General features: G+C 44.5%; 1 protein-coding gene across 3 annotated transcripts in view; it reads left to right on the forward strand.

The window, feature by feature from the left end:
- TMC6 (transmembrane channel like 6) overlaps positions 1-26,520 on the forward strand; it is a 54,190-nt gene that overhangs the window by 118 nt on the left and 27,552 nt on the right. For 2 of the 3 annotated variants that reach the window (XM_060253070.1, XM_060253071.1), the window contains exons 1-10: positions 1,137-1,294; positions 6,249-6,466; positions 14,462-14,595; positions 19,791-19,922; positions 20,599-20,757; positions 21,962-22,067; positions 22,228-22,321; positions 23,237-23,491; positions 25,181-25,374; positions 25,624-25,768. In XM_060253070.1, coding sequence (XP_060109053.1) covers positions 6,423-6,466; positions 14,462-14,595; positions 19,791-19,922; positions 20,599-20,757; positions 21,962-22,067; positions 22,228-22,321; positions 23,237-23,491; positions 25,181-25,374; positions 25,624-25,768 — 1,263 coding nt within the window. In that variant the 5' untranslated portion in view covers positions 1,137-1,294; positions 6,249-6,422. Of the gene's footprint in view, positions 1-1,136; positions 1,295-6,248; positions 6,467-14,461; positions 14,596-19,790; positions 19,923-20,598; positions 20,758-21,961; positions 22,068-22,227; positions 22,322-23,236; positions 23,492-25,180; positions 25,375-25,623; positions 25,769-26,520 lie in introns of those variants that run through there. The other variant, XM_060253072.1, reaches the window with a different exon arrangement.

Genomic DNA, 26,520 nt, shown 5'->3' on the forward strand with positions numbered 1-26,520 from the left:
TTTCTTGGTTTTGTAAACTTTGGATTATTCTGTTAAGTTTTGCCATTTCCTGTGTCAGATCAGTGACCTGCAGCTGTGTCCTGAATGTGGGTTCGGTACCCACTGGATGGATGATTCTCAGCCCATGGCCCAGATAGGTTAATACAGTATAACTTTGGGGTAAGCAGGAAAAAAGTCAGATTGAACTCAAAGGACCCCATCCTAAAAAGCAGTGCAGTGACCTGGGCTTTTCTTACTCCCAGAATGGTAAGAATACAGCCCTTTCTTTTCTATGGCAGTAGTGTTCACATCAGACTGGGCCTTGGTTAATGAAAAATGTTGCTGGTGTACACAAATGATGTAATACACATTTGCCTCTCCTTCCTTTTTTCCTACTACAAGAAGAGAGTGGCTTCTTGGGGTTATAAAACTGCAAGTTTCTGCAGAATTACAAGCCAGAGAAAAGTGGAAATGGAAGACAGAGTGTTTATCTTGAAGGATGAGGCAAAAAGTGGTTGTCAAGTGACAACATGAAGGCTTTAGCCTACAATCCTTAGAAACTGTAGGCAGTTTTGCATTTTAAGGGTTCATTTATTTCAACCCATACTTTGCATTATTGACTCACTGTAAAATGCTATCTGAGATGTAATGGTTCCTGCATACTAAAGAGAGTTCAGAGACCTAACCATTATGATGAAAAACAGAACAGAGCTATATCAGTTATTCCAGTCTTTCAGATGCAAGAAAGTACAGCATGATTTTAAAGCCAGCCCTGCAATTCAGTGGGAGCGGCAGCTTCTGATTGAGAGAAGGTGATGCCCTGCCATATCAAAGTTATCAATTCTAATCACTCTAAAAGTAGTGCTTGGATCCCAAAGATATTCACTTGAAAATAATTACCAGGAATTTAAATGCACTTCCTTGGCAGTAAATATGGATCCTTCCCAGCTTTAGTGTAAGAAAGCAGACTTGGGATATGGGATGTGGTAGAGGAACTGTGATGTCCAAATACATCAGACAGGCTCGTTGAAAGAAGACATTTGCAGAAAATGCACAGAGAAGGGAGGAGGGTGGAAGCTGAGAAGGCAGCCTGTAATGCCTGGCGCAGCAAGGGTGGAGATCCCTGGAACACTTCCTTGGCCCTGCAGGCAGCATTTCAATTGTTTCAGAAGCTGCTGCATAGAAAGGCCAAGCGAGAATGTAAAATTGCCAGGAGGCTTGCCAGGAAAGTAGGATGTAGGCTGTAGGCTGTATCTAACACTGGAAGAATGAACATTTCTATGGAATGAAAGATCTTCTGGGTAGCCTTATGTAGGTAAGTAAGCTGTCTGTATTTGGTGGGTGGGAGCTACCAGTTGTACTAAAGGCACACCTTGACAGCAGCTTCTCTCTTGATTTGGTACTGCAGTATTCAGCTGGCAGCATGTAGTATTTATTTTCCAATGAGAAAATACTTGTTTATCGTCTGTATCACGGTCCATATTGACTGACGGAATTAGCTCAAACTTAAACCTCCAATAGCAGGTTGTGGCAGGGCTTCCAAATTGTAGCTGTGCCTTTTGGGTGAGGATAACAGGGCTGTTTTCTCCTCCTCTTTGAGGGCTTCTGCATCTGTGTTTCTATGGCTGATTTCTAAGGAGTCATTATTACAATGTGACAAAAAGCTTTAGCACTTTGGACCTTGTTTGTTTCAGATGTTATGAGTGCCTTATGGACATCCTTGCATGTAATGGGAAACATGAAATTGTGCACAGGTAATGATGTGTCACAGATAATGATGTGACAATTTGGCATTTCTGATTATTTTTCTCTGCATCAGAAATATGTGTGAAGATGCTGCTGAGCACAAAATCACAGATTTCCTATTCTATGTACATAGAAGCAGGCCTCAGATTCAGTGGGAGCTCACAGGAGCGCAGCTCCTGAACCTTTCTGAGAGTTCCACCTCCTCCTGAGAGTTCCACCTCCTTGTCCATTGAATAGTAGGTACAGCTGCATAACAATCCCTGGATGAGCTCCACCACCTATTTTTCTACAAAACGACCCCTGCATGGAAGGGTGCAAACACATACAAATATTATTCATAGTGATGAACAGACTGTATACTTTTTAAAATTCAAAAGAGTTTTTATGTATAGAAAGTGATATAATAGATCCAGCCTAACTTGATCTCTGCCTAAACTTGCTGCAGAGCAGGTGAGCAAACACTAAAATTCCTGGGGGCTGGGAAGAGAAGCTGAATCTGCATTGTTTAACTCCTTCATGTCCAGCTTTAGCCAGGCCAGTAGAATTATCCCTCCTCTTTATGGAACTGCCAGTCTGCATTATGAAATTGCTGAACTTTGTGGGGCGTAAAACTGGGTACAACTGCTCCCATCAAAAGCCACACACAATCTTTAGTCCTTACCTCTTACAAAGCAAAAAAGGAAACTGCCTCTCTGTTGTTTGACTTGGGATGGCACTACTTCCAAAAGACAAGAAATACATAATTGACCATTTGCATGTGCAAAATATCTTATTACATGTGCATACATTTGAAAGTGTCCTTTGCTGCCTTGTTTAATGAATGTAATATGAGAACTGAGCAGGAGCAAATCCTACTAGGGGAGTCCAAGATAGTAGTCCCATAAGTGTGTGAGGAGCAGAAACAGTTTCTGGAAGTAAAATATTCTCTGAAGGTGGAAACATTCCCATTAGATTGAAGGAGACGGGTGTGGCTATTTGGTTAGCTGCACTAAACTCTTGGGCTGCTGCCAAAAGAGAACAAAGCTATTTCATTCACATGGGGGCGGGGGAGAGTCCAGGAAGGGGGTGGGATGAGGTGGCATTCCTGATTGGGCAAACAAATGCCTTTTGTTTGCATTATTGGCTGGGACCCTGAATTTCTGGAAAGGAGTAAAAGGAAATGGGGCTTGGCATTTAGGGCTTCATTACTGCTCTCATACAATTCACATGCAAGTTGAAAGCCAGTGATGCTCTAATCTAAAAAGTTGCTGAAGTGGAAAAGCAAATGCTAAATGGGTTAGAAAGCAATTATGTCAAGGAAAGCCTGACATTTGTTTATTGCTATATAGTGTGTCATGGTTCTCCCCTCCATATTTGCCTTACAATGCTCCAGTGAGGTAGGTTTGGTGGAAAGAGGATGACAGGCCCAGATCACCTACAAGTTTCATGGCAAGCAGAAATGTGAATCTGTGTCTCTCCAGAACTTTTTTTTTTTTTAGCAGGAACGCAGTTCCAGATGGCTTGGCCGGGGCTCCGGCTCAAAAAAAGAGAAAGGGTCTCTGGCAGAGGGAAGGCACTAGGCAGTCACACGCAAAAATAATGGCTGTCATTGGGCTGTGTGAGAACACACATTCATGAAATGCAGCTGATGGCACTGTACTGTTCTGTGTCAATATGTGGAACGTAACCTACTGAATGGCTGATGGCACTTCCAGTGATGTCAGGGGGTGTGGCCTAATATGCAAATAAGTTCCTTTGTCTCTCACAGGACCAGCATTCTTTCAGAAGGCCAAGAATGAGGGGACAAGGAATTCTAAAAGCTGGGGGGCCCTGCTGAGAAGCTCCTGCCTTGCAGTTTCTTTCCAAAAGATTCTCAAAATACTGGGGCGGGCACTGTCCTGAGTTGTAGTTATGGTTGCCAGGTCTAACTCAGGAAATATCTGGAGACTTTAGGGGTGGAGCCAGGAGCAAGGTTGTGACAAGTATAATTGAACTCCAAAGGGAGTTCATATTTAAAGGAACTCCAAAGGGAGCCATCATATTTAAAGGATCTGCGCTCATTTTAAATGCCTCCCCTTCACGGAAAATAATGGAGGATAGGGGCAAATTTTGTGGGGGAGGGGGGCTCATAGAACTGGACCCCCTGGTCCAATCTTTTTGAAACTTTGGGGGGGGGGGGGTATTAGGAGAGGCATCTGAAAACTATGCTGAAAGTCTGCTGCTTCTACCTCAAAAAACAGCCCCCCTCAGAACCCCAGATACCCAAAGATCAATTCTCCATTATACCCTATGTTAGAGGTGTCAAACGTGCAGCTTGTGGGCCAAACTGGCCCCAGAGGACTTCAATCAGGCCCACAGAGCCCTCTTATCCCCACTCCCCCCTCCTGTCCTCACCCCGCAAAGCTCCAAGGCTGCAGGTGTTCGCAGCTCCTTCTGCCTTTTCTTTGCAGAGGCTAAAGCAGAAGCAAAGCTGTAGAAAAAATGCGGAATGGATTTTCCACTCAGGCCTATGGGCAGAGCAGACCAGAATGGGAAATCCAATCCATGTTTTCCTTGCAACTTTGTTTCAATAGAGAGGTTTAACTTCCCAGCATTCCTATGGCCAGCTGAAGTTTCCTGGAGTTATGTCCTTGCAAATCAAACATGGATGCTCTGAGTCAGCTTTGTCTGTTAATGGACATGAGGACCAGGGCTTTTTTGAGCAGGAACGCAGTTCTGGATGGCTTGATGTCAGGGGGTTTGGCTTAATATGCAAATAAGTTCATGCTGGGCTTTTCTACAAAAAAACCCTGCATGAATGTCAGGGAATGTGGCCTAATATGCAAATGAGTTCCTGCTGGGCTTTTTCTACCAAAAAAGTCCAGATGAGGATTAGTGTCTAGTGAGTATTCTGACTTGGGAACCCACAGACAAAGGGGGATATTACATTGGAAAGCCATTGCTAATCTGAGTAGACCTTGGGGTGGGGGGAGAAAAGCTTGCAATGCCTTGCCATTTCGTATTTTCCCAGGCTGAGAGCATTTTATATTTTAGTTTTCTGCTGTGTGATCCTTGTGCTTTTCCTTGATGTTTTATTTTTTAAATTGCATTGCAAGATCCCACTATTCCCCTACCTTTCTGTTTTAAACAAAATTTTGCAAGAGTTTTAAGCATGTTTGTATTTTAAGTTAAAAATAATATCTTTAATTGTTTGCCTGTGTCCTTTAGAAAGAGTATATCTCTTCTATCTGGCATTACATTTTAGGACACGCATGGCTCGGCCCCATAAAGTCCCATTTATGTCAGATCCAGCCCTCCTAACAAATGAGTTTGATACCCCTGCCCTATGGTGACCAGTCTCCATAGGGTATAATGGAGAGCCCAGTGGACATTCAACCCACCCTCCACCCCACTTTCCGATAACCCTGAAGTGGGAGGAGGGCCTCCAAACCAGGGGATCTCCGGCTCCCAACTGGGGATTGGCAACCCTTGTTAAAACCACCAGATTACCTTTTTTTTTTTTTTTAAAGGGACACAGTAGAATTACTTTTTTTGTTTTGCACTGTTGATGTAGGGTTGCAAAATAACATGTCCTTCGAAGCGAAAAAACATGTTGCAACTTTTGGTGAACAGAATCTTAGAGGAAAGTGAAAAAGTCATAGCCTAGGCTGAATTTAGTGTTTTGCCAGCTTGGAGCACTCGCTGGGCTGTGGAGACTGGTGTCCTCAGTCTTTATCTTATGTAAACTCTGTTACAAGCACCCAGTCACCCCCTGCTTCATGTTCCATGCACCCTCTCAAACAGTTTCAGATCTCCTGCAACCTGCAGGGGGACAGATTGTGGCGAGGTTTCCTGTCAGTCAGGAAGCGCCAGTTGTCTTGCTTGCTTGCAGTTCAGGGCCCAAAGCAACTGAAGCATTGGTGAGGGAGGTCTGCATCAGAGCAGTGAATGAGCTGTGCTCCCCCTCCTCCCAGAACACAGGGGCTAGACTCTCCCTGTACTCTGAAGCCACACTGTCCGTGTGCCTCAGGCTGCAAAAATGCTTATCTCCCTGGCAACATGTGGTGAGGGTTGTTGAGTGAGTACTGAGAATCAAAAGAAACTTTAGCCTTGGTTGCTTATCTGACTCTGCTGTTGTCCAGTCTGGATTAAAAGCACCTACAGGTAAACTTGGAGACCTCCCTGTGCCCCTCCAGTTCCATTCCCAGAAAGGCAGAATGATCCTCTCTGCTTCCCCACCCCAAGGGGCGGGAAGTGCACAGGCCTGGAACTAGCTGTTGTGTTTGCATTATCTGAGCATTGAAACTCCGAGCAAGGTTACAGCACCACCATACTGAACTGGGGCCTTTGTCTGGACTTTGCTTCCTTCCTCTTCCTAGTGCTTTCTTCACAGCTGACTGGACAGCTGTTGCATGATACAAACTTGGTATTTTGTAATAAGTCCTGCAAGGGAAGATGGTGGGGAGGTGTTTATAGCTTTTCATTCTTTCTTTTTATGTTCCTTGTAGCATAGAGGCTTACTTACATGTTGTGCGGGTTCCCTGCTCTTACTTTGTCCGTCCCAGGAGTCAGCAAAAGGTCAGGTCAGTTGTCTTGACCTCGAAGTCTTGTACATTCAGTGTGATGACCCAAAGCAGTTATCAAACAAGTAACATCAAGCAGTATTTCTGTGCCTGCAATTGAATAATGAAGACAGAAACAAGCTGATCGGCAAGAGGTTGTGGATGTGAGAGCTCAAGATGGCCCACACACTGAGCTTCGGCTTTGGCCCTGAGAATGTCAGGTGAGTGTAACAGTTTTATGTGTATTTGATGGTCAAGCTGTATTCCCACCACTTTAAAATTTGTTTTAAATTCTGCTTCCTCATGAATATAAACAATGAAACTGAAATATATGTAGCCCTGGGCATGCCTGTTTTCTTGAAAAATCTGAAAATGAAACATGTATGCTTCTGTCTTTCAAAATGAGGGAGTCAAAGTCTTAAAAAAAATTGTCAAGTCGTTTCTAGAGATCTGAAATGTGGTGCACACATGGCTAATGACTAGAAGATTTTCAAATGGGGATATTCCATTTGTGAATTTCGCTCCCGCACAAAAGCTTGTACTCTGGAGTTCTGGTATGTTGTCTGTCTCATTACTACTGAAGTCAGCAAGGAAAACTTTCAGGTGTCTTATACTAGAAATGGAGACTAATAACTATTGTTTGTTTGCTTGTTTGGATTTTTATCCCACCCTTCCTGCACGAAGAGCTCAGGGCGGCTCACAGCTGATTAAAATTGTAGCTAAAATAATAAAAACAAACTACAATTAACATAATTTAACATACCAAGACTATGGTATGTTAGTGGCTATTAGCCACAGTGTGTGTGTGTGTGTATATATATATATATATGGCCGCTGTGTGGCACAGAATGTTGGACTGGATGGGCCGTTGGCCTGATCTAACATGGCTTCTCTTATGTTCTTAAGACAGCTCATAGGTCTATAAAATGCTCAAGATTAAAGAAGGGTGGTGGGAATGCCACGCCATTACTGAATAAACTAAGTCAAGGGGGTGGAGCAGGGGAGGTCAGAGTGAGGAGACATCCAAACCAAAGGCCCGGTGGAACATCTCCATTTTACAGGCCCTGCAGAACTGAAGGAAATCCCGCAGGGCGCTGATCTCACTCCGGAGAGTGTTCCACCAGGCCAGAGCTAAAAGGGTTCTAGCTCTGGTGGAGGTGAGATGGATGTCTTTAGGAACAAGCTGGGCTTTTTCTAAGCAGGAATACACAGGAACCCAGTTTTAGCTGGCTTGGCATAAGAGGTTGTGGCCTAACATGCAAATAATCTCCTTCTTGGCTTTTTCTACAAAAAAAACCCCCTGGGGACAAGAATTGGTTAATACATATCCATGTCTCCTGGAAAGCTGAAATTGGGCAAGACACACCAAGTACTCGAAAAATCTGCTTGGTCCAGATAAATCTAAAATGCTGTTGGTCAGTGGTGATGGTGATCAAGAAGACTGGTTTAACCTGCCCTGGAGGGATGGAGGAGCAGGTGGCTCAGTGGTAGAGCATCTGCTTGGGAAGCAGAAGGTCCCAGGTTCAATCCCTGGCATCTCCAAAAAAGGGTCCAGGCAAATAGGTGTGAAAAACCTCAGCTTGAGACCCTGGAGAGCCGCTGCCAGTCTGAGAAGACAATACTGACTGTGATGGACCAAGGGTCTGATTCGGTATAAGGCAGCTTCATATGTTCATAAGTTCATGTTCACAGCTTGGGGGTGCTTTAAGATCAGCTATTAGGGTTGCCAGATCTGTGTTGGAAAATACATGGAGAGTTTGGGAGTGGAGCCAGAAGAGGGTGGGGCTTGGGGAGGGGAGGGGCCTCTGCATTGTACAGTGCCATAGAGTCCACCTTTCAACGCAGTCATTTTCTCCAGGGGAGCTGATCTCTGCCTGATGGAGATCAGCTGTAAAAGCGGGAGATCTCCAGGCCCCACCTGGAGGCTGGCAGCCTCCTACAGATACAATTACTTGTGTTTCGTGATTTTAAGACCTTGTCATGCCAGTACACCATGGATGTTCTGGCAGGCAAAGACAAATGAAGTTTCAAGTTGCTGTAGGGCAACAACCATGCTAATAAATCAAAGTTCCTAAAAAAGCAACATCTGGGTATAGTGATCCATAGCCATGTCACTTCAAAGAAGTACTTTTCTCCCTTTCTCACAATGCAAGAACTCATGGGCATTCGATGAAATTGCTGAGCAGACGGGTTAAAACGGATAAAAGGAGGTACTTCTTCACCCAAAGGGTGATTAACATGTGGAATTCACTGCCACAGGAGGTGGCGGCGGCCACAAGCATAGCCACCTTCAAGAGGGGGTTAGATAAAAATATGGAGCACAGGTCCATCAGTGGCTATTAGCCACAGTGTGTGTGTATATATAAATTTTTTTGCCACTGTGTGACACAGAGTGTTGGACTGGATGGGCTGTTGGCCTGATCCAACATGGCTTCTCTTATGTTCTTATGTTCCCAGTTAGTTTACTAGAATGTGCTCTATGTGGAACTCCCTTAGAAGTTTTTCTGGAAACTTTATTTTGTTCAAAACCTATTTAATACAGGCAAGACATCTTGCTAGTGTTTAAACAGCTTCCCTGACCATCTTAGTTTCTGGGCCCAAAATGAAGGTGCTGTTTTTGAACTTTAATGGCCAAATGGCTTGTTTTTTATGTAATATGGGGGTTCCTTTTTTTGTATTTTGTGTGTATCTGCACCTGAAAGTCATGATGACTTCTGGTGACTGACCCCTACTGGGGGCTAGGCTTCCCAAACCTCCCGCTCTGGCGGGAGACTTCTGGATTCGCAGCCTCATCTCCCGCTCTTCAAAACTCTGGAAGCGGGGGTGGGGGGTGGAGGGGGGGGGAGAACATACCTTTAGGCTTCATGTTGTAGAGCTCCTGAGCTGTTTGCAAAATGTCTGCCCCTTTAAGGCTGGGCAGGAAGCGGGAAGCAGAAAGGGCTTCTGAGAACGGCCCCTCCCTTTCTTTTGCTTTCGTTTTCACAGGAAGTAGAGTTGTCCGGAGGAAGATCTGGTAAGTGTGTGTGTGTGAGAGAGGGAGGGGGCAGGGGATTCCCAGGTTTGGAGGCCCTCCCCCCTTTAGAAAGCGTGGTGGTGGGAGGGAAATGTCTACTAGGCACTCTATTATTCCCTATGGAGAACGATTCCCATAGGGAATAATAGGAAATTAATCCGTGGGTATTGGGGGCTCTGGGGGGGCTATTTTTTGAGGTAGAGGCACCAAATTTTTAGTATAGCATCTAGTGCCTCTCCCCAAAATACCCCCCAAGTTTCAAAACGATTGGACCAGAGGGTCCAATTCTATGAGCTCCAAAATATGGTGCCCCTATCCTTAATTATTTCCTATGGAAGAAAGGCATTTTAAAAGGTGTGCTGTCTCTTTAAATGTAATGGCAAGAACTCCCTTGGAGTTCAATTATGCTTGTCACATCCTTGTTCTTGGCTCCACCCCCAATGTCTCCTGGCTCCACCCCCAAAGTATCCTGGCTCCACCCCCAAAGTCCCCAGATTTTTCTTTAATTGGACTTGGCAACCCTACTGGGGGCCTGGAGGATAAAAGCTTGCCCCAGTCCTCCCAGCTGCTGATATTCCAAGGAGGTCTCCCATCCAAGTACTTGCCAGATTCAGCCCTGCTTAGCTTCTGAGGTCTGATGAGATTGGGCTTGTCTGGGCTATCCAGGTCAGGGCTTACACTATGGTTCCAAATTGTAAGCCACCTTGAGCAGAACTCCAAATAAGTGGTATAGAATTATTATAAAAGATAATAATGTCCTAATGTTGGTTGTCAAATGGAGTGCTCCCATTGGCTGGCAGGTGCACTCAACAAACCATTGGCCCATCATGCATCAGTCACCACCTTTGGGTTCCCATTGACTGACTCCTCTGTCCCCTGCCTACTGGAGGCCCAGGAACACTGAACAAACTTCCAAAGCAGTCTAACCTCAGAGACAGACACATCTCCAATGCTTCTCTGTCTCCTCTCCGTCAACTGACCTCAGAAAGGGCTGTCGCTCTACTGCAGCCTCATGAAGCATTTCCTCAGAGGCCATTGTGGCTACCTCTTTCTTGTCCCTCCCTCCCTCCTCCCTTTATCCTCATCCAGGACAGATGAGGATTTGGCCACTGGGGAAGCTGCTGGCCAGAGGCTTTTGCTAGGCTGCCAAAGTTGCTTCTGTCAGTAAAGGAGAGCCCTCAGCTGAATATAATAACATAGAGTCCACCCTCCAAAGCAGTTATTTTCTCCAGGGGGAGAGAGATCTGTTTTCTGGAGTTCAGTTGTGACACCAGAAGATCTTCAGGTTCCACATGAAGGCTGGCTACCCTAGACTTGGCAGCACCCTCTGGGTGACTTGATGCCACCTGACTGGCATGACTTAACTAGGCCTGGCTGCTTGCTCCTATTCAGCAGCAGCTGTCCTATGACAGCCAGTGTGACTTAGCAGTTGCCAACTCCAAGTTGGCAAATTCCTGGAGATTTGAGGGGTGGAGCCTGGAGAGGGTGGGTTTGAGGAGGGGTGGGACCTCAGACCAGTACAATGCCATAGACTCCACCCTCCAAAACAGCCATTTCCTCCTGGGGAACCACTGTTGTTAATCTCCAGGTGGGGGCTGGAGATCACTCAGAATTACAACTACTCTCCAGATTTCAGAGACCAGTTCCCCTTGAAGTGTGTGTGTGTGTGGGGGGGGGGGGGAGTGAATGCCTTCACTTGGGTGGGTGGAAAGACAGCAAGAGTCAGGGGGACTCACCCAGAGCTGCTTTCTAGAGCCCTTTGTATTTTTTTTTTTTACAATGGGCCTTATTGCTAGCATATAAATAAATAAGCAGTCTGGGAACAGACTACCTATCCAAATATGACCATCAGTGCAGGCAGGGCTGGTGCCTGCATAACCTGGGGTGGAGCAGATGTCAAGGTCCAGGGATTCTGACAGGGCTGAATGCTGCCACCCTTCTATCCATGACCCCCGCCACCCATCTGCATGTCCTTTCTCCACCCACAAGTTTGTTTGCAAGTCTTTGCCCCCTGTGCTTCCAGCCGCACATTCTGCCCATTCTGGGAGCCACACATTCTCGGAGAAGGGCATGTGTGTGGCTGGGAGGCAGGGTGGCAACTGGACTTGTCATTGAGAAAGCAGGGAAGAGGGCATGGTAGGGGCATGTAGGCAAGTGGGCAGGTACATACATGGGAGCATGGTGGTAGGCCGGAAGTGGGGGTCAGGTATTCTCTGCCTTGAACTCTCTGTGACCACCACCCCCCCCAAAGAAAACAACACACAGAATGGAGTCTGAGCCATGCCCCCTATGCCTTTGGAGGTAAGATGGGTGGGCCAGAGACATAGGACTTTGTTAGTTATGCATTTTACTTATTAGCCCAGTACTGTGTCTCCAGTTACAAGCATTACTGATTGTGTCAGGGGAAGTGTATACCTTGCAATGTGCAATAACAGTGCACTATAACGTTAGTTTGTGTATCTGTCATTTTGAGACTTCCAGAGTATAAAGATACCAATTCTAATATCTAAAAGTTTTGAATATTCCTCTCTTCCATTAACATGGCTGATCTTTCATTGAAAATGAAACAATGCCTATTGTTGAAATTGATAGCAATGACTTCCACTGTTTCTGCAGTACAAATAGTAAAGCTTTGAGTTGGAAGTTTGGAAATTTGGGATTCATGGGGCTCTGGGGAGGAGTGGGAAGTGGTAGTTACAGATTTAATTAACTCTCAGGGTTCTTTCCAGCCCTGGAGTCTGTATTTAATTGAATATGTTGCCTGAGCTGAGGAGTCTTTGTCTCTTATCTACTCACACACACCTCCAGTGCTGCTAACAGTTATTATCACAGGGCATCGCAGATATTTTGTATTCCGTCTGTGCCTCCTGCTTAAAACAGGGCTTAAAGACCCTTATTCAAAGCCCTGGGAGAAGCATATAAACATAATTTCAAGGCCTGTCTTGTGCCCTGAATAGGTCAATAGACCAGACCTTTCAGCTATAAGAGCAATGGCACCACATTCTCCTTTGCCTGCACAATAATAAGCCTTCAGTGCTCCGACTAGGGTTGCCAAGTCCAATTTAAGAAATATCTGGGGACTTTGGGGGTGGAGCCAGGAGACATTGGGGTGGAGCCAAGATCAAGGCTGTGACAAGCATAATTGAACTCCAAAGGGAGTTCTGGCCGTCACATTTAAAGGGACAGCACACCTTTTCAATGCCTTCCTTCCATAAGAAGTAATAAAGGATAGGGGCACCTTCTTTTGGGGCTCATAGAATTGGACCTCCTGGTCCAATCGTTTTGAAACTTGAAGGATAGTTTGGGGAGAGGCACTAGATGCTGTACTGAAAATTTGGTGCCTCCAACTCAAAAAAACAGGCCCCCCCCAGAGCCCCAGATATCCGCAGATCAATTCTCCATTATTTTCTATGGGAATAAATCTCCATAGGGAATAACAGAGTTCCCAGCAGACATTTCCCTCCCCTCCCCCCGCTTTCTGACGACTCTGAAGTGGGGGGAGGGCCTCCAAACTGGGGGATCCCCTGCCCCCACCTGGGGATTGGCAACCCTAGCTCCGACTTGTTCTTCCAGTAAATGTAGGTCCTGGCTGGGATCTTCCACTTTTTGTTAGAACAACAAGAGTTACTAATACCTTTTGTTGCTGAGAAAGGGTTAAAAAACGAGAAATGCTCTGGTGCAGCTTTCAGTACCAAAGCAAAGGGCTTCTGTAGGTCTATAATCTTTTCCAAGAGATAATTCTGGGTTAATCACTGCTGGACCTTGAGGGCTTGATTGAGGCCTGTTCCCCTGCAATATTCTATGTGAGTACCCTTCTCACTGGTCTGTAGGTGGGGAATTCTGATCCCCATTGTAGGGGAAGGGAGTCTGTGAGGTTCTTGCTTCTATTGTACTGGGACCAAGATGTAGGTAAAAGTTATAGGCCTGATGAGAAGTAATGCCAAACCAAGATTTATTCTAACTGTGGCTTGTGAAACCAAGATTTGATTCACAGATAAGTCAAATGCTGGTTTGCTTCAACAAATGCTGTTTTTTATTGCCTTGCCTTCTTTCATTCCCTCACTCCTGCGGCAGAAAGCCATCCGATAATCTTGTCTTCCTTGTGGGAGAGATGGTGCTGCTAGCAGGCCAGGATACCTGCATTTATCCATCATGCAAAGCCATACAAACTGGTGAACTTCAGTCCATGGTGTCGGATTCTGATGTGACATGCCCTACCTATAGGGTTACCAAGTCCAATTCAAGAAATATCTGGGGACTTTGGGGGTGGAGCCAGGAGACTTTGGGGGTGGAGCCAGGAGACATTAGGGGTGGAGCCAAGATCAAGGCTGTGACAAGCATAATTGAACTCCAAAGGGAGTTCTGGCCATCACATTTAAAGGGACGGCACACCTTTTCAATTCCTTCCTTCCACAGGAAATAATGAAGGATAGGGGCACCTTCTTTGGGGGCTCATAGAATTGGACCCTCTGGTCCAATCTTTTTGAAACTTGGGGGGTATTTTGGGGAGAGGTACTATATGCTATACTGAAAATTTGGTGCCTCTACCCCAAAAAACAGCCTCCCCAGAGCCCCAGGTACCTGCAGATCAATTCTCCATGATTTTCTATGGGAATAAATCTCCATAGGGAATAACAGAGTTCCCAGCAGACATTTCCCTCCCCTCCCCCCGCTTTCTGATGACCCTGAAGCGGGGGGAGGGCCTCCAAACCGGGGGATCCCCTGCCCCCACCTGGGGATTGGCAACCCTACCTACCTAATCAGAGTTCATGCAGTGGCTTGCATTCAGATTATCAGAGTCATCACCGTGTAATTAAAACATGGTTTCATGTTATGTCTGAACTGAGTCAAGAGTCCGAGGGGTGAAATATGATTTGAGTTAGAAACCAGTAATGTGTGCCTGCTTCTGCTATAATGTTTGAAGTAGCTCTTTGGAGAAGCAGCTTGGCAGGACCTGGGCTCTCTTATTCCCAAGGCGTCACATGAGACCTGGATTTTATGCTAATGTGTTGCATGATCCATACGAATAGCTATGGCTGAGGAGGCATACAGCCTGGTAAGATTTCTTCCCCTCTTGGGCTTGTTCATGATATATATCTAACTCCAAGATTATTTCCTGTGAATCCACTGAAGGCTGGAATGCTATCATCTTGGATCTATGCTAGGTGAACAGATCTGAATCCTGGTTTTCTGATTCCTACAGCCAGGCCTCAAGTCCCTATGATGAAGGCGTTGTGCATGATTCCTTCCACCAGCTAATCCAGGAGCAGAGCTGGCTGGCTGAACAGGAGCTGGTGGAGATGCAGGAGATGACAAATGTAACTTCCAGGGGGAAAGGTGAGTCTTGGTGCCTGTATGCTATTGCTCTGCTTACTGAGCTGGGGGATATACCTGGTTCTGAAGTAGGAGGTATATGTTTAAGGTATGACTGTTCTTTTCCTCATAAACTGATGTATCTTGCAGAGACAGAAAGGGAAAGGGAGAAAGAGAAGGTGCTTCTGATGCATACTCTGACTTTATTCTCAGTGCCCATCTACAGAGTCAGGGTGGCAGTAGTTTCTTGTTTTAAATGATTACCCTGCTTGTGGATTATTTCCCCTCCATAGACTAGGTGCCAGAGCTAAATGCAAATTGTCATTAAGAGTTTGGTTTACTGAGTTTACCTTTACCTTTACACGACGGGAAAGCAGAATGTTAACAAAGTATGCTTTTTCATTTGATTAGCAAGTAAAATCTGCCATTTGCTTCCTATGACAAGTACAATATCTGACCCTCAGTCAATCTGATGGCCTTTCCAGATGTTATGGTTTATTCCAGGGCAGCGTGAAGCACTCATTGAATCTACTAGATGACATTGCCTCAGCAAGGTTTCCCACTGCAAGGGAATCACTGACTCATATTGCTAACAAATCACAATTCTTGTAAAACAGGGGTGGCCAACGGTAGCTCTCCAGATGTTTTTTGTCTACAACTTCCATCAGCCCCAGCCATTGGCCATGCTGGCTGGGGCTGATGGGAGTTGTAGGCAAAAAACATCTGGAGAGCTACCATTGGCAACCCCTGTTGTAAAAGCGAACCCCCCATAACTATAACATCCTGTGACAGTGATCCTTTTCTTGGTGTCATCATATTGGTCGAGCCTTAGAACGTTCCTACTAGGTTGATAATCTCTCCCCTTCCAGGAGCCTATTAATATCAGTGGCTTTCCTCCATTCCATTTTTCATTTTTTCACTATCTCCTATATACTGAAGCACATACTGATTACATAATTTTGAAGGAGAAAAACTTCCCAACCCTTTTAATTTCATGGAGATGAAAGTGTCACTGATGTTAGCAGTACTAAGCCTCTTCACAGTGTTATTAGTATGGGAGACAGTCGTTCACCTGGATGACCCTGAGACTCATGGGCAATTATTCTCTATATTAGAAGAATTTGTGTTTACTTCAGTAAACTTCAGAAAGTCACAACCTATAGAAGTAAATGTTTTAATTTTAATCTTCAGACACTTTAGGAAAATACAGCAAATATTTTATCTTCAATAAATACATTTCCCATATCTCATTGGGTTTGCTAAATGCTTGAAATGCCACAGAATTATTAGTTACTGGAAGGACCAAACTACAAACGCATTAATTCACGTTAATAAACAAGTCAATGATTATATGTTAATTCCCAATTGTCATTAGAATGAGGGGTTTTGGTTTCTTTGTTTCTCCTGAACATTTCTTTTATGGCTTATGCATGCCCCATGTTTTCAGCAAACTTCAATCACTAGGTGAGATTTCCTCTGGGCATTGAGGCACTGGGCTAAATTAATAGATTGTGCTAAGTAATTAAATATAATTTCTCAAGTGCTTCTCAGAATCTCTTTGCAAACAGCTCAACAGATGTACATTACTCAGAAAGCTAGAGAGACCAAACAACTCAGAGAACTATATTTTCTAGTTTCTACAATAGGACCATATTTTAGAACATCCCAGTCAACCCAATTTCTATCTTTTATATATAATTTCCTTTTTGTCTTGGCAAATCCCAGCTCCCTCATTGGTTGGATGTGGTGTATCAACTACTGGCTTAAGAAGTGGCTGTCACCATCTCTGGCCTCCCATTTGCTGACTCCCTTGTGCCTACTGCAGACCCAGGAATGTTGAACAAACTGCCAAAACAATCTTACCTCAGAGACAGACACATCTCCAATGTTTATCTGTGTCTTCTCTGCCAACTGGCCTCAGAAAGGCCTGCTATTCTAATACGGCCTCATGAAAGACATCGCAATTGCTGCTGGCAACAGACCTCTCCTGCCCCATCAACAGCCCACACAGCCTCCAAAGGCCACCAAAATAGTCAGGCAGCCAGCCACCACCATTTCTATAATACAACTAGGCAGCAAGGCCTGCCACCACCAGGAGCATTTCCCCAGAGGGCATAGCTGTCCCAATTTTACTGTCTTTCCTGCCTCATTCCTGTCACTCCCTCTCTCCCTCCTCCCCTCAGTCTCACCCCAGGATGGTTGGCTGAAAAGGAGATAAGCTTGGCAACTCCAGGTTGGGAAATTCCTGGAGATTTTAGGGGTGGGGTTTGAGGAGGGGTGGGACCTCAGAGAGGTGAAATGCCATAGATTTCAAACTGACAGTTTCCTCCTGGGGAGACACTTTTGCCAATCTCCAGGTAAGGGCTGGAGATCACTCAGAATTACAGCTAACCTCCAGATGGCAGAGATCACTTCCCCTGGAGAAAATGGCTGCTTTGCAGGGTTGACAGATACAGAGAGAGATGGAAGTCCTGCTTCAGACCAACAATGTTATCAGAGACAGACTATCTGCTTAAGACCAACAGTGTTATCAGAGACAGACTATCAGCCTGAAGAGTATCACTAAAGACCTCTGAGGCAGAACTCATTGGGGCCAGTCCTGACTACACCTGCCAGTTCCAGGTTGGTGGAAAATTCTTGGAGATTCTGTGGTGGACTCTGAGGAGGTCATAGAAGTTAGGGCTTCAGAGTGGGGTCTGCCAGATGCAGGTTCTTGCTGTGGAAGCTAACTGGGTGATTTTGGACCAGTCACAGACTAACCTGCCTCACAAGGTTGTTGTGCAGATCAAAGGAGGGAAAAAAGAATGATGTCAGCTGTTTTGGTTCTCCCCCTCCCCACTGGGGAGAAAGACTGTCCTTTACCTACGTAGAGGCTGCAGGGAGAGGGAAGGCAATAGAAAGCTGAAGTCAGAGGGGTGGATAAAGGAAAGGAGATAGGGTTGCCAACTCCAGGTTAGGAAATTCCAATTGAAGGAGTGGGACCTGGAGAGGGTGGGGTTTGAGGAGGGATGGGACCTCAGACAGGTGCAATGCCATTTCCTTGCCAATCTCCAGGTACAAGTCGGAGATCGCTCAAAATTACAACTGTTCTCCAGGTGGCAGAGATCAGATCCCCTTGAGGTGGGTGGTGGGAAGACAGCAAGGGTGGTGGGGCACTCACCCAGAGCCTCTTTGTAGAGCCTGTTGTATTCTGTTCTCCAAAACTGGCCTTATTACATTTCCTAGTATTATACAAACTTCACTAACTTGTGAATAAGTGTATTATAACAGCAGGCCTCCTTTGTCTATGAAACACATCTGTAGCATGGGTTTCATCTCTCATCTTGCCAAGTGCAGGAACAGCAAATGATGGCCATCATCCGCATCTGACCCAAATTGGTAGTTGTACTTGTTTTTATGCAGTGAGAGAACTGTTATAGCTCAGTTCCATATCAAGTAAAAGGGGAGTGATTAATAATTGCAATGATTAATACTGAGGCAAAACCACCCAACTTTTAAACTGAATTTCACCCTGTTCCCCTCCTTACTACAACTTCTACGCAGCATGGCTTCTTGCCCATGCTCCCCAGCACAGCCTTTTTCAAGATAACATGGGTTCCCTCCTTCCTTTTTTTACCAGCTAAAAAGCTAGTTGAATCCAGCCCAATAATAATAGCCTGCTAATTTTTTGTTGTTGTTTCCAGGACTGGTATGGCAATAGATGAAGTAATCTTGCTTTCTAGGCTACTATTTCTATTATGAAAGTAAATGATGATGATGATGATGATGATGATGAAAGATGGAGGGATGACATCTTTAAGAACATGTTGATTTTATTTTAGAAGGATCAGCTTTGTCTGCACCACCATTTTTCTCACATCTCATTTTTCTTACTTTCCTGCTGTTCCAGAACTATCTTGGTGCATTTCCTTTTTGTGCCAATATTTTTCTTTTTGGATTTTGGACTTGGATTTTTTTTTTTTAAGAGCCAGTTTGGTGTAGTGGTTAAGTGTGCGGACTCTTATCTGGGAGAACCGGGTTTGATTCCCCACTCCTCCACTTGCAGCTGCTGGAATGGCCTTGGGTCAGCCATAGCTCTGGCAGAGGTTGTCCTTGAAAGGGCAGCTGCTGTGAGAGCCCTCTCCAGCCCCACCCACCTCACAGGGTGTCTGTTGTGGGGGAGGAAGGTAAAGGAGATTGTGAGCTGCTCTGAGACTCTTCCGAGTGGAGGGCGGGATATAAATCCAATATCTTCTTCTTCTTCTTAAATAAATGCTGAGTCTTCAGAATTCTACAGGCATCCATACTCCCTACAGTACAGTGTAACACGAATGGAGAAGAATGGGTGTTGAGAGAGAGTCTTGCTCTGCTTGTCGGACCATAAGATCAGAACATGTGTTCAGAGGGAATATATAAAGTGAAGCTTCCAATTTCAGGTCTCCGATACTCAAAATATAACTAAAAAGCAGAAACACCAAAACTATTCAGAATTTATAAGAATTTATCACAATTTCAGTTAGTTTGCTTTCCATCATACACAGAATCCCCACAAAACATGCAGGACATATTTGAGAACTTCAGGGAAGCAGAAGCATTTATTATTCACTATGGGTAAAAGGTGACACATTTGCATTTAAAATGCATTTTGTTGAGAGGTAACTGTACAGCGGATTTCAGAATTCTTTGTGTTGTCATTGGGTTCCCCTCTATTGGTCAGTTTTTGAACTGTTTGTGAACTATGTGATATGGATGGAATCTGGGATGATCCTTCAGTTTCCAACCACGTGGCAATTTTTATCTTTCTAGCAGAGGATCTTCCTTCATGCACTGTTTTCCCACTTGTCATAGTACTTCAAGTTGATTTTGTCACGAAGAGCTGCTGTCTTGTTCTAATGGTGTTTCTCTGTGTATGGTTTTAGAAAGGGTCAAAGCTATCTTGATCTAACACCTTGATCCTTAGGAATTTGTGCAGAGCAACATACTGTATGCACATGGCTGCATTGCAAGGATTTCTGTAGGCACTGTTGTGGAACAAAACAGTTGGGGGCAGAAAGCAGAATAAGTTTGGAGGGGGCAGTTGAGCTCTAAAAGTTTGAGAAATGTCAGTGTATGCTAAACTGGAGAATAGGTGAGGAATAAAAAGTAGGAGGTTCCCAGCTCCAACATGGCAGCTAACAGGAGATTAGGCTGTCCACTGCTATGCCTTTAAGACAAAAAAGGGTTCTGTTTTTCTCCTTCAGAAAATCTGGCCTATATAGCTTCTCCTGCCCGTCAGACTGAGGCTTGCGAAGCACCAGAACAGACAGAGGAACATCCTGGCTTCTCCTCAGCTACACTGCGCATCCTAGCCAGCATGCCCAGCCGTACAATTGGTGAGTTGAGGGAGCCTTCAGGGGAGTACCCTTTGCAGCCCTGGTCTCAGTCTAGCTTTTCTTGTGAGAGAGGATTTCAGAACAGGGTACAAAATGTGAAGGCTGAAAGCTGTTCAGAGAAGAAAATCTTCTAACTGCTAGCCCGGGGGTTGTCAGTTTCCAAGTGGTATAAACAAACAAGAGAAACACAGTGGAAGAAATTGGTAGAAACACAGATAACGCTGTGTCAATACAGTAAAGAACACAACATTCTTTTCAATAAACTTAGTGTGCTGAATTTATTAATGGCTTAGACTCTATTCTTTTTAAATATCTTTAAAAGATATATTTTTAAAAAAGAATAGAATCTAAGTCATTAATAAATTCAGCACACTAAGTTTCTTTTATTCCTTATTGTGTTGACACTGTTATTCGTTTCTGCCAACCTCCAGGTGGTTGCTGGAGATCTCCCACGATTACAACTGATCTCCAGGCAACAGTGATCTATTCACCTGGAGAAAATGGCCGTTTTGGAAGGTGGACTCTATGGCATTATGCCCCATTAAAATCCCTCAGACACCATCCTCCTCAGGCTCCACCCCCAAAAACTCCAGGTATTCCTAACCTGGCACCAGCAACCCTAGCTGGGCCCCATAATTATTCCCGACCCTCATTGTGCCTTGTCTTCTGCTTGCAGGTCGTAGTAGAGGAGCCATCCTCTCCCAGTATTATAATCGCACTGCCAGGCTGCGTTGTAGAAGTACCCGTCCCCCATTACAGGAAGTGTCCCGCTCTGCGCGGCCTAGCCTCCGGCAACTTGGAATAGACCTGGATTCCAGTCATGAAGAAGAGGATAGTAAGTCTGTTGAAAGATCTAGGAGAATGATGCATTCTGGGCCCTCACTACAGCGAGGAAGTGCCCTCAGTGTCCATCCCGAGAGTTGGATCAGCATTATAGGGAAATAATTGTAATCCATGTGGCATCGTTCATTTTATTTTTTCTTACAGCCCCTCTCTTCAACTATTTGTGAAATATTATTACAAACTGAGTGCCCTCTCATGGGTATAGATGGGGCAATTTATATTTCCAGACAAATGACACCACTAGGTCTGAAATAGCCACTGTCCTTAAACACAGCAATATCAAGTTATGGAGGTCTCTCTTCCCTCAGACTCCTGCCTGAGACACTGAGAAGCCACTGCCAGGCATACTAGACAATACTGACACTGATGGGTTTGATTCAGTATAAGGCAGCTTGACATGTTCTCCTTGGGCAAGGAGTTGTACAAGCCAAGGGCAGCTTCAAAAAGGTGTCATTGTCAGCAAAGGTTCATTGAAGTTTCAAAACGATCAGACTTGTCTTTGTTCAAAAGAAAGCTTCATTTATTGATTACAACAATGTTGCTCGCTACAAGGACTCATTGAAACTGATAATGCATAGAAGGAAACATTGGCATTTATGGATACACTTCAGAGGACTAGGGCTTTAAATTACTTCTCATAATAAACTACAAGCTGCCTCCATAAGTAACACTTTCACACGCCTGTCTTATCTCCACACATAGACATCCTGCATACTCCTCCCGGTGGTGTCCTTGCTCGGCTCCAGCAGGCGCCTGAGAACCAGGCCGAGCATTTTGCACTTCAAAGACCTGACTGGCCTCTGACACTTCGATTGCCTTCTCCTCCCCCCCTCCTTGCATTCTATAGTGGCACTTGGGTTAGTAGAGCAAAGATTTACTAGGCATTCAGGTTAGTTAACAGTAAATAAACATTTCAAAAAACGTACTGGACTTCAATTGAACACAAGCTGACAGTCATGAGGCAGTTGCTTTTCTAGGTCACAAGAGTTCCATTTTCCTGTTTTCAGCCTCCATGTCTGTATGGTATTTTAAATACTGAGCTGCATACCAGAATCCAGCAGAAGGAAGGTGGCCAAGCATTTGACATTTTCCCCCTCTGTAGGCAGCAGAACACCTGAGATGTTCACTGAAAATACTGTTGTACTTACCTGCTCTGATATCTTTCCTTCTAACTGCCAGTGTTCCTCTTTCCTTAGCTAAGCGCAGCCTGCTGGTAAAAGAACTCCAGAGCTTGCCAGCAAGTCAACGTGTTAGTATGTTGCAAGCTATGCCTCTGAGCCTGGCAGAGAAGCGTAGCCTCAGGTGAGTGCCTGTGGTCTTGTGTGCTTCACCTTTTCTGCTCACAAGTTCTTCTTGAGCAGGGAAGTATGCAGATGGTTCTGTGCCTGAAAGTCATGCATAGAACTTGATTCCCTCCAGAAGCACAGCTTTTAAGCAGTACTTTCTATTTCTGGCTTTGTAGGCAGGACTCTAGTGGGCACTCGGGTACCTTGAGGAAACCCAAGACAACAGCTCCTTTGTCGCATTGCAGCCGGCTTAAATACTACATCATCATAGTGAGTCCTGAACCTCACCCCATTCGGTGTATTTTTTTTCTTTCGCACACCTGCCGATGGACAGAGAGGAAAATCCGTGCATAGGTTCAATGCAGATGCTGCCAAATGGAGGCCTGACCACTCCTGTGGAAGATATACTGCCGCCCCTTTCAGCAAGGGAGCTAATTCCATTTATATGGATAAAATCATTCCTCATTTTTTAATACCCCAGCTGTACAAATATCCTAAGAAATAATATTTGAGAATATGTGAATACTTCTTTTGAGGAGAAAATAGACTTTGACGTCACTGACTTCTGTGGGAAAATGTGGCCTCCTATATGAAGCTGGAAAAAAGTTTCTTCTGGGAATGCCACAGTTATTTGGAGAGCCAAAGGAACAACTGCAGAAGGCATTTCGTTATGTTTTTTGCAGCTTTGAAGATTTTGTTGATTGCAGAAGGACTGGGAGATGGTTCTAACTTTTTAGAAAGATCTTACCATGTTATTTCACTGAGTAAATAAGCAAGTATTTTCTGCCAGTTGCATGGTGACAAAAGGTGTGGTGGAGAGTGGCTCTGGATTCAACTAGGTTCCCATTACTACCAAATTTGAGCAAGAGTTGTCACTTCTGTAACACATTTTAGGAGCTGCCCAAATAGAAATTGTTCCTTTGTTACTATACAAAAGGAAGATGAAACCAGAGTGTTTCACCACTGAAGCAGAAGCTGCCAGTCTGATTCTTCATCTTTCAAAAGCATGATAGGAAATGACTGCCTAGGGTAAAATGGCTGCTTTCTTTTCAGTACAGGAACACTTTAGCCCCTGCTTCCATTTTTGAGAAATTAAAGGAGTTAGTTGTTTTATTCCATATAGTTAAGGCGCTTCTGGCTAGAATATGCTCAGCTAAAGAGAATTCTCTTGTTTTTTCTCTGTAGGGGTTCCGAAATCTCTGGTACGGTTGGCTTTCATTCCTCCATACTCTCCAGCCCTGGCATTATTCCCTTAAGCAGATCAGTGGTCGCTTTGGATCCAGCATTCTCTCCTACTTCCTGTTCCTCAAGACCTTGGTCATGTTCAATCTTTTCTTGTTCTTCATCTTGCTGGTTTTCGTGGTTGCCATGCAGGCTGCTCACCCTCCTGCCACACCAAACAATGAGACGTTCACAGGGCTTGAGCCCCTTACTGGAGCAGTGAGTATTCATAAGATGAAATCAAGCTCTTGCCAGTGCCAAGAGGTCTCTTCTCAATCATATTCTTCTCCCTCCCCCTCATTTAAGACCTATCTGAAAGGTGATGATGATGATAATGATGATGATGATATTGGATTTATATCCCGCCCTCCACTCCGAAGAGTCTCAGAGCGGCTCACAATCTCCTTTACCTTCCTCCCCCACAACAGACACCCTGTGAGGTAGATGAAGATATTGGATTTATATTCCGCCCTCCACTCCGAAGAGTCTCAGAGCGGCTCACAATCTCCTTTACCTTCCTCCCCCACAACAGACACCCTGTGAGGTGGGTGAAGCTGAGAGGGCTCTCACAGCAGCTGCTCTTTCAAGGACAACTTCTGCCAGAGCTATGGCTGACCCAAGGCCATGCTAGCATGTACAAGTGGAGGAGTGGGAATCAAACCCGGTTCTCCCAGATAAGAGTCCGCACACTTCGCCACTACACCAAACTGGCTCTCCTTCTTGCCATGCAGAAGGTGTACCTGTAACAGGTTTTTGTGACCCTGATCTTCATCCACCTCCAGGATAAATTCGCACAACTCTAGCAAAGGCATGTGTCGGATGATATATCCTACCGCAACTGTGTATCTAGGTACAACAGAGTGTTTTTATAAAAAAGCTACATATTATTGAAGGAATGGGGAAAATTTATTTTTTTTCCAGAAAAATAAGTTGTTTTATTATATTATACATACAACATATAACATAGCCAAACATACATGCTCAGAGAATTCAACATACCCACCACCATTTACAAAGGAATGTATAGATAACTTTCTAACACTTATATCTTATTCTGTCTATTCAAATCTTAAATGTTCCACCCATTCGTACACCGATTTCCAAGTATCATTACATTCCGTAATATTACCATCTCTCAACCTCGTGGTTAAGAGATCCATTTCTACAGTCTCCATTAATTTAACTATAAACTCATTCCTATTTGGAATATTATAGGTCTTCCAATATCTGGCGTACAGAATTCTGGCAATAGTTAGTATATGGAGCAGAACTTTTTTTTTCCGATTTGGACACATCAATTTTACAGACATTTAGTAAGTAAAGTTCAGGTAGATGGGGGATTTGTTTTTTTAATATCTTTTGAATCCATATGGACACCTGAATCCGATATTTCTTTGCCCTATCACAGAGCCACCATATGTGGAAGAGAGAACCTTTTGTTTTGTTACACTTCCAACATTTATTTGAAACCTCTGGATTTGCTCTGGACAGTTTATCTGGGGTATAATACCAGCGATAAATCAATCCCTCTGTGGGATAAGGCTTAGGGAGGCCCTGTTTCAGCCTATGAATCCCATCAGATCGAAACTGGCAGTTGGCAATTGACGTCTAATGTTATTGTTGTGATAAGAGATATAGATTGTTCATCTCTTATTTCTGCCTTCCTTTTGACTGGCTAAATGTGTATGAATGCAGAAAAGCACTGTATTTTAGATATGAGAAGGTTCACAAATTCTGTCTGCAGCATTTTATCTTTCAGGTTCCTTTTACATGTGTATGTTAGATTGCTTTAAGTAAGTGACAAGCATGCATGTGTGAAATCACCCACAAAGCCACATCCAGGTACCATAATCTGGTGAGTGGCAAATCACACACCCGCAGCTAGCAAACTCTCTCTTTTCTTTACAGGGCTACTTCAGTCACACACTGATGTATTATGGCTACTATAGCAATTTCACTCTAAATGATCCTTGTGCTTCTGGCTCTAACATCACACATTGCCAGCAATCCCGGGGCGTTCATCTGCCATACAATATGCCATTGGCGTATGTGTTTGTTGTTGGAGTCTCCTTCATCGTGACCTGCATTCTGCTAGTGTACAGGTGAGATGCATCCCCTGCTTGTTTTGGATGATGTTAAGACACATTCTTCCCCCTGTATTTGTGTCTTCTCAGGTAGAAGACCGCATCTCATATTTGCCTTCACTCTGCACAGCAATCAGAAGCTATCTGGGTATCTTACGGTTTCTACATCATGCCTTGATTTGAACCCATGCCCTGAAAATAAAGCTACCTTCTGTCCTATAGGTGCCAAAAAAAAATCATTATTATTGCTGTACTTTCTCCTTGCAGCATGTCTCATTCCTTTGGAGAAAGCTATCGTGTGGGCAGTGCCTCTGGGGACCTGGCAGTTAAAGTCTTCTGTGCCTGGGACTATAAGGTGATCCAGCCGCGTTCTGTTCAAGTACAGAGTGAAAACATCTGCACTCAGCTGAAGGTAAGTACTGAGCAGGGGAATTCAGGCTGTAAAAGGGAAAATATTGGATCTCTTGAGGTCAAGCATCTGCACCTCCTGCTCCAGTGCAGTACAAATCACAGATGTGAAGTTGCATTGACAAACTGTTCTCACAGTTATGCCATAATCCTGATACCACTTCAAACCAACTGTAGTTTTTAACCAGCGTCAGCTCCAGTCTGCTGTTTGGGCAGATAACTTCACCTACAGTGTAGATTTTATTGCAATCAGGGTCCAGCGTTTTTGTTTTTGTTTTTGAACGCTTGAGTGTAATTATATTTAATCGTAGATCCCTGTGCTTCTCTGACCCCAGCTGTGGGCTATGTACATCCCCAGTCTTTTTGGACTCCATTCTTCAGTAGCTTCCCTACCACTATCGGGGGGAGGGTGGGGGGTTCTTAGGATTTTTAAACAGGTTGCTCCAGATGTGAGGGGCAGGATCTCTCCCTATCTCAGGTAATTATGGCAAAATAAGCCATAACTGTATTTCTATACATAATGGGAAAAACAGGCAATGGGGAAAATCTACAAAGTTGAAATTACAGAAGCTGAATTACAGAAATCGACATTGAATTACAGAATTTAAAAAAACAAACAAACGGAAAACAGTTACTACTAGTTTACAGTCTTCATCACATCTCACCACCATGGGAAATGGATCATCATTCCCTGCAGCTGGTTTGCCAAAAGGTGACTAACAGGTGTACTCAGAATCCTACTGGAGTTTATATAGT

The sequence above is a fragment of the Heteronotia binoei genome, chromosome 13 (assembly GCF_032191835.1).
Source record: "Heteronotia binoei isolate CCM8104 ecotype False Entrance Well chromosome 13, APGP_CSIRO_Hbin_v1, whole genome shotgun sequence".
Lineage (NCBI taxonomy): Eukaryota > Metazoa > Chordata > Lepidosauria > Squamata > Gekkonidae > Heteronotia > Heteronotia binoei.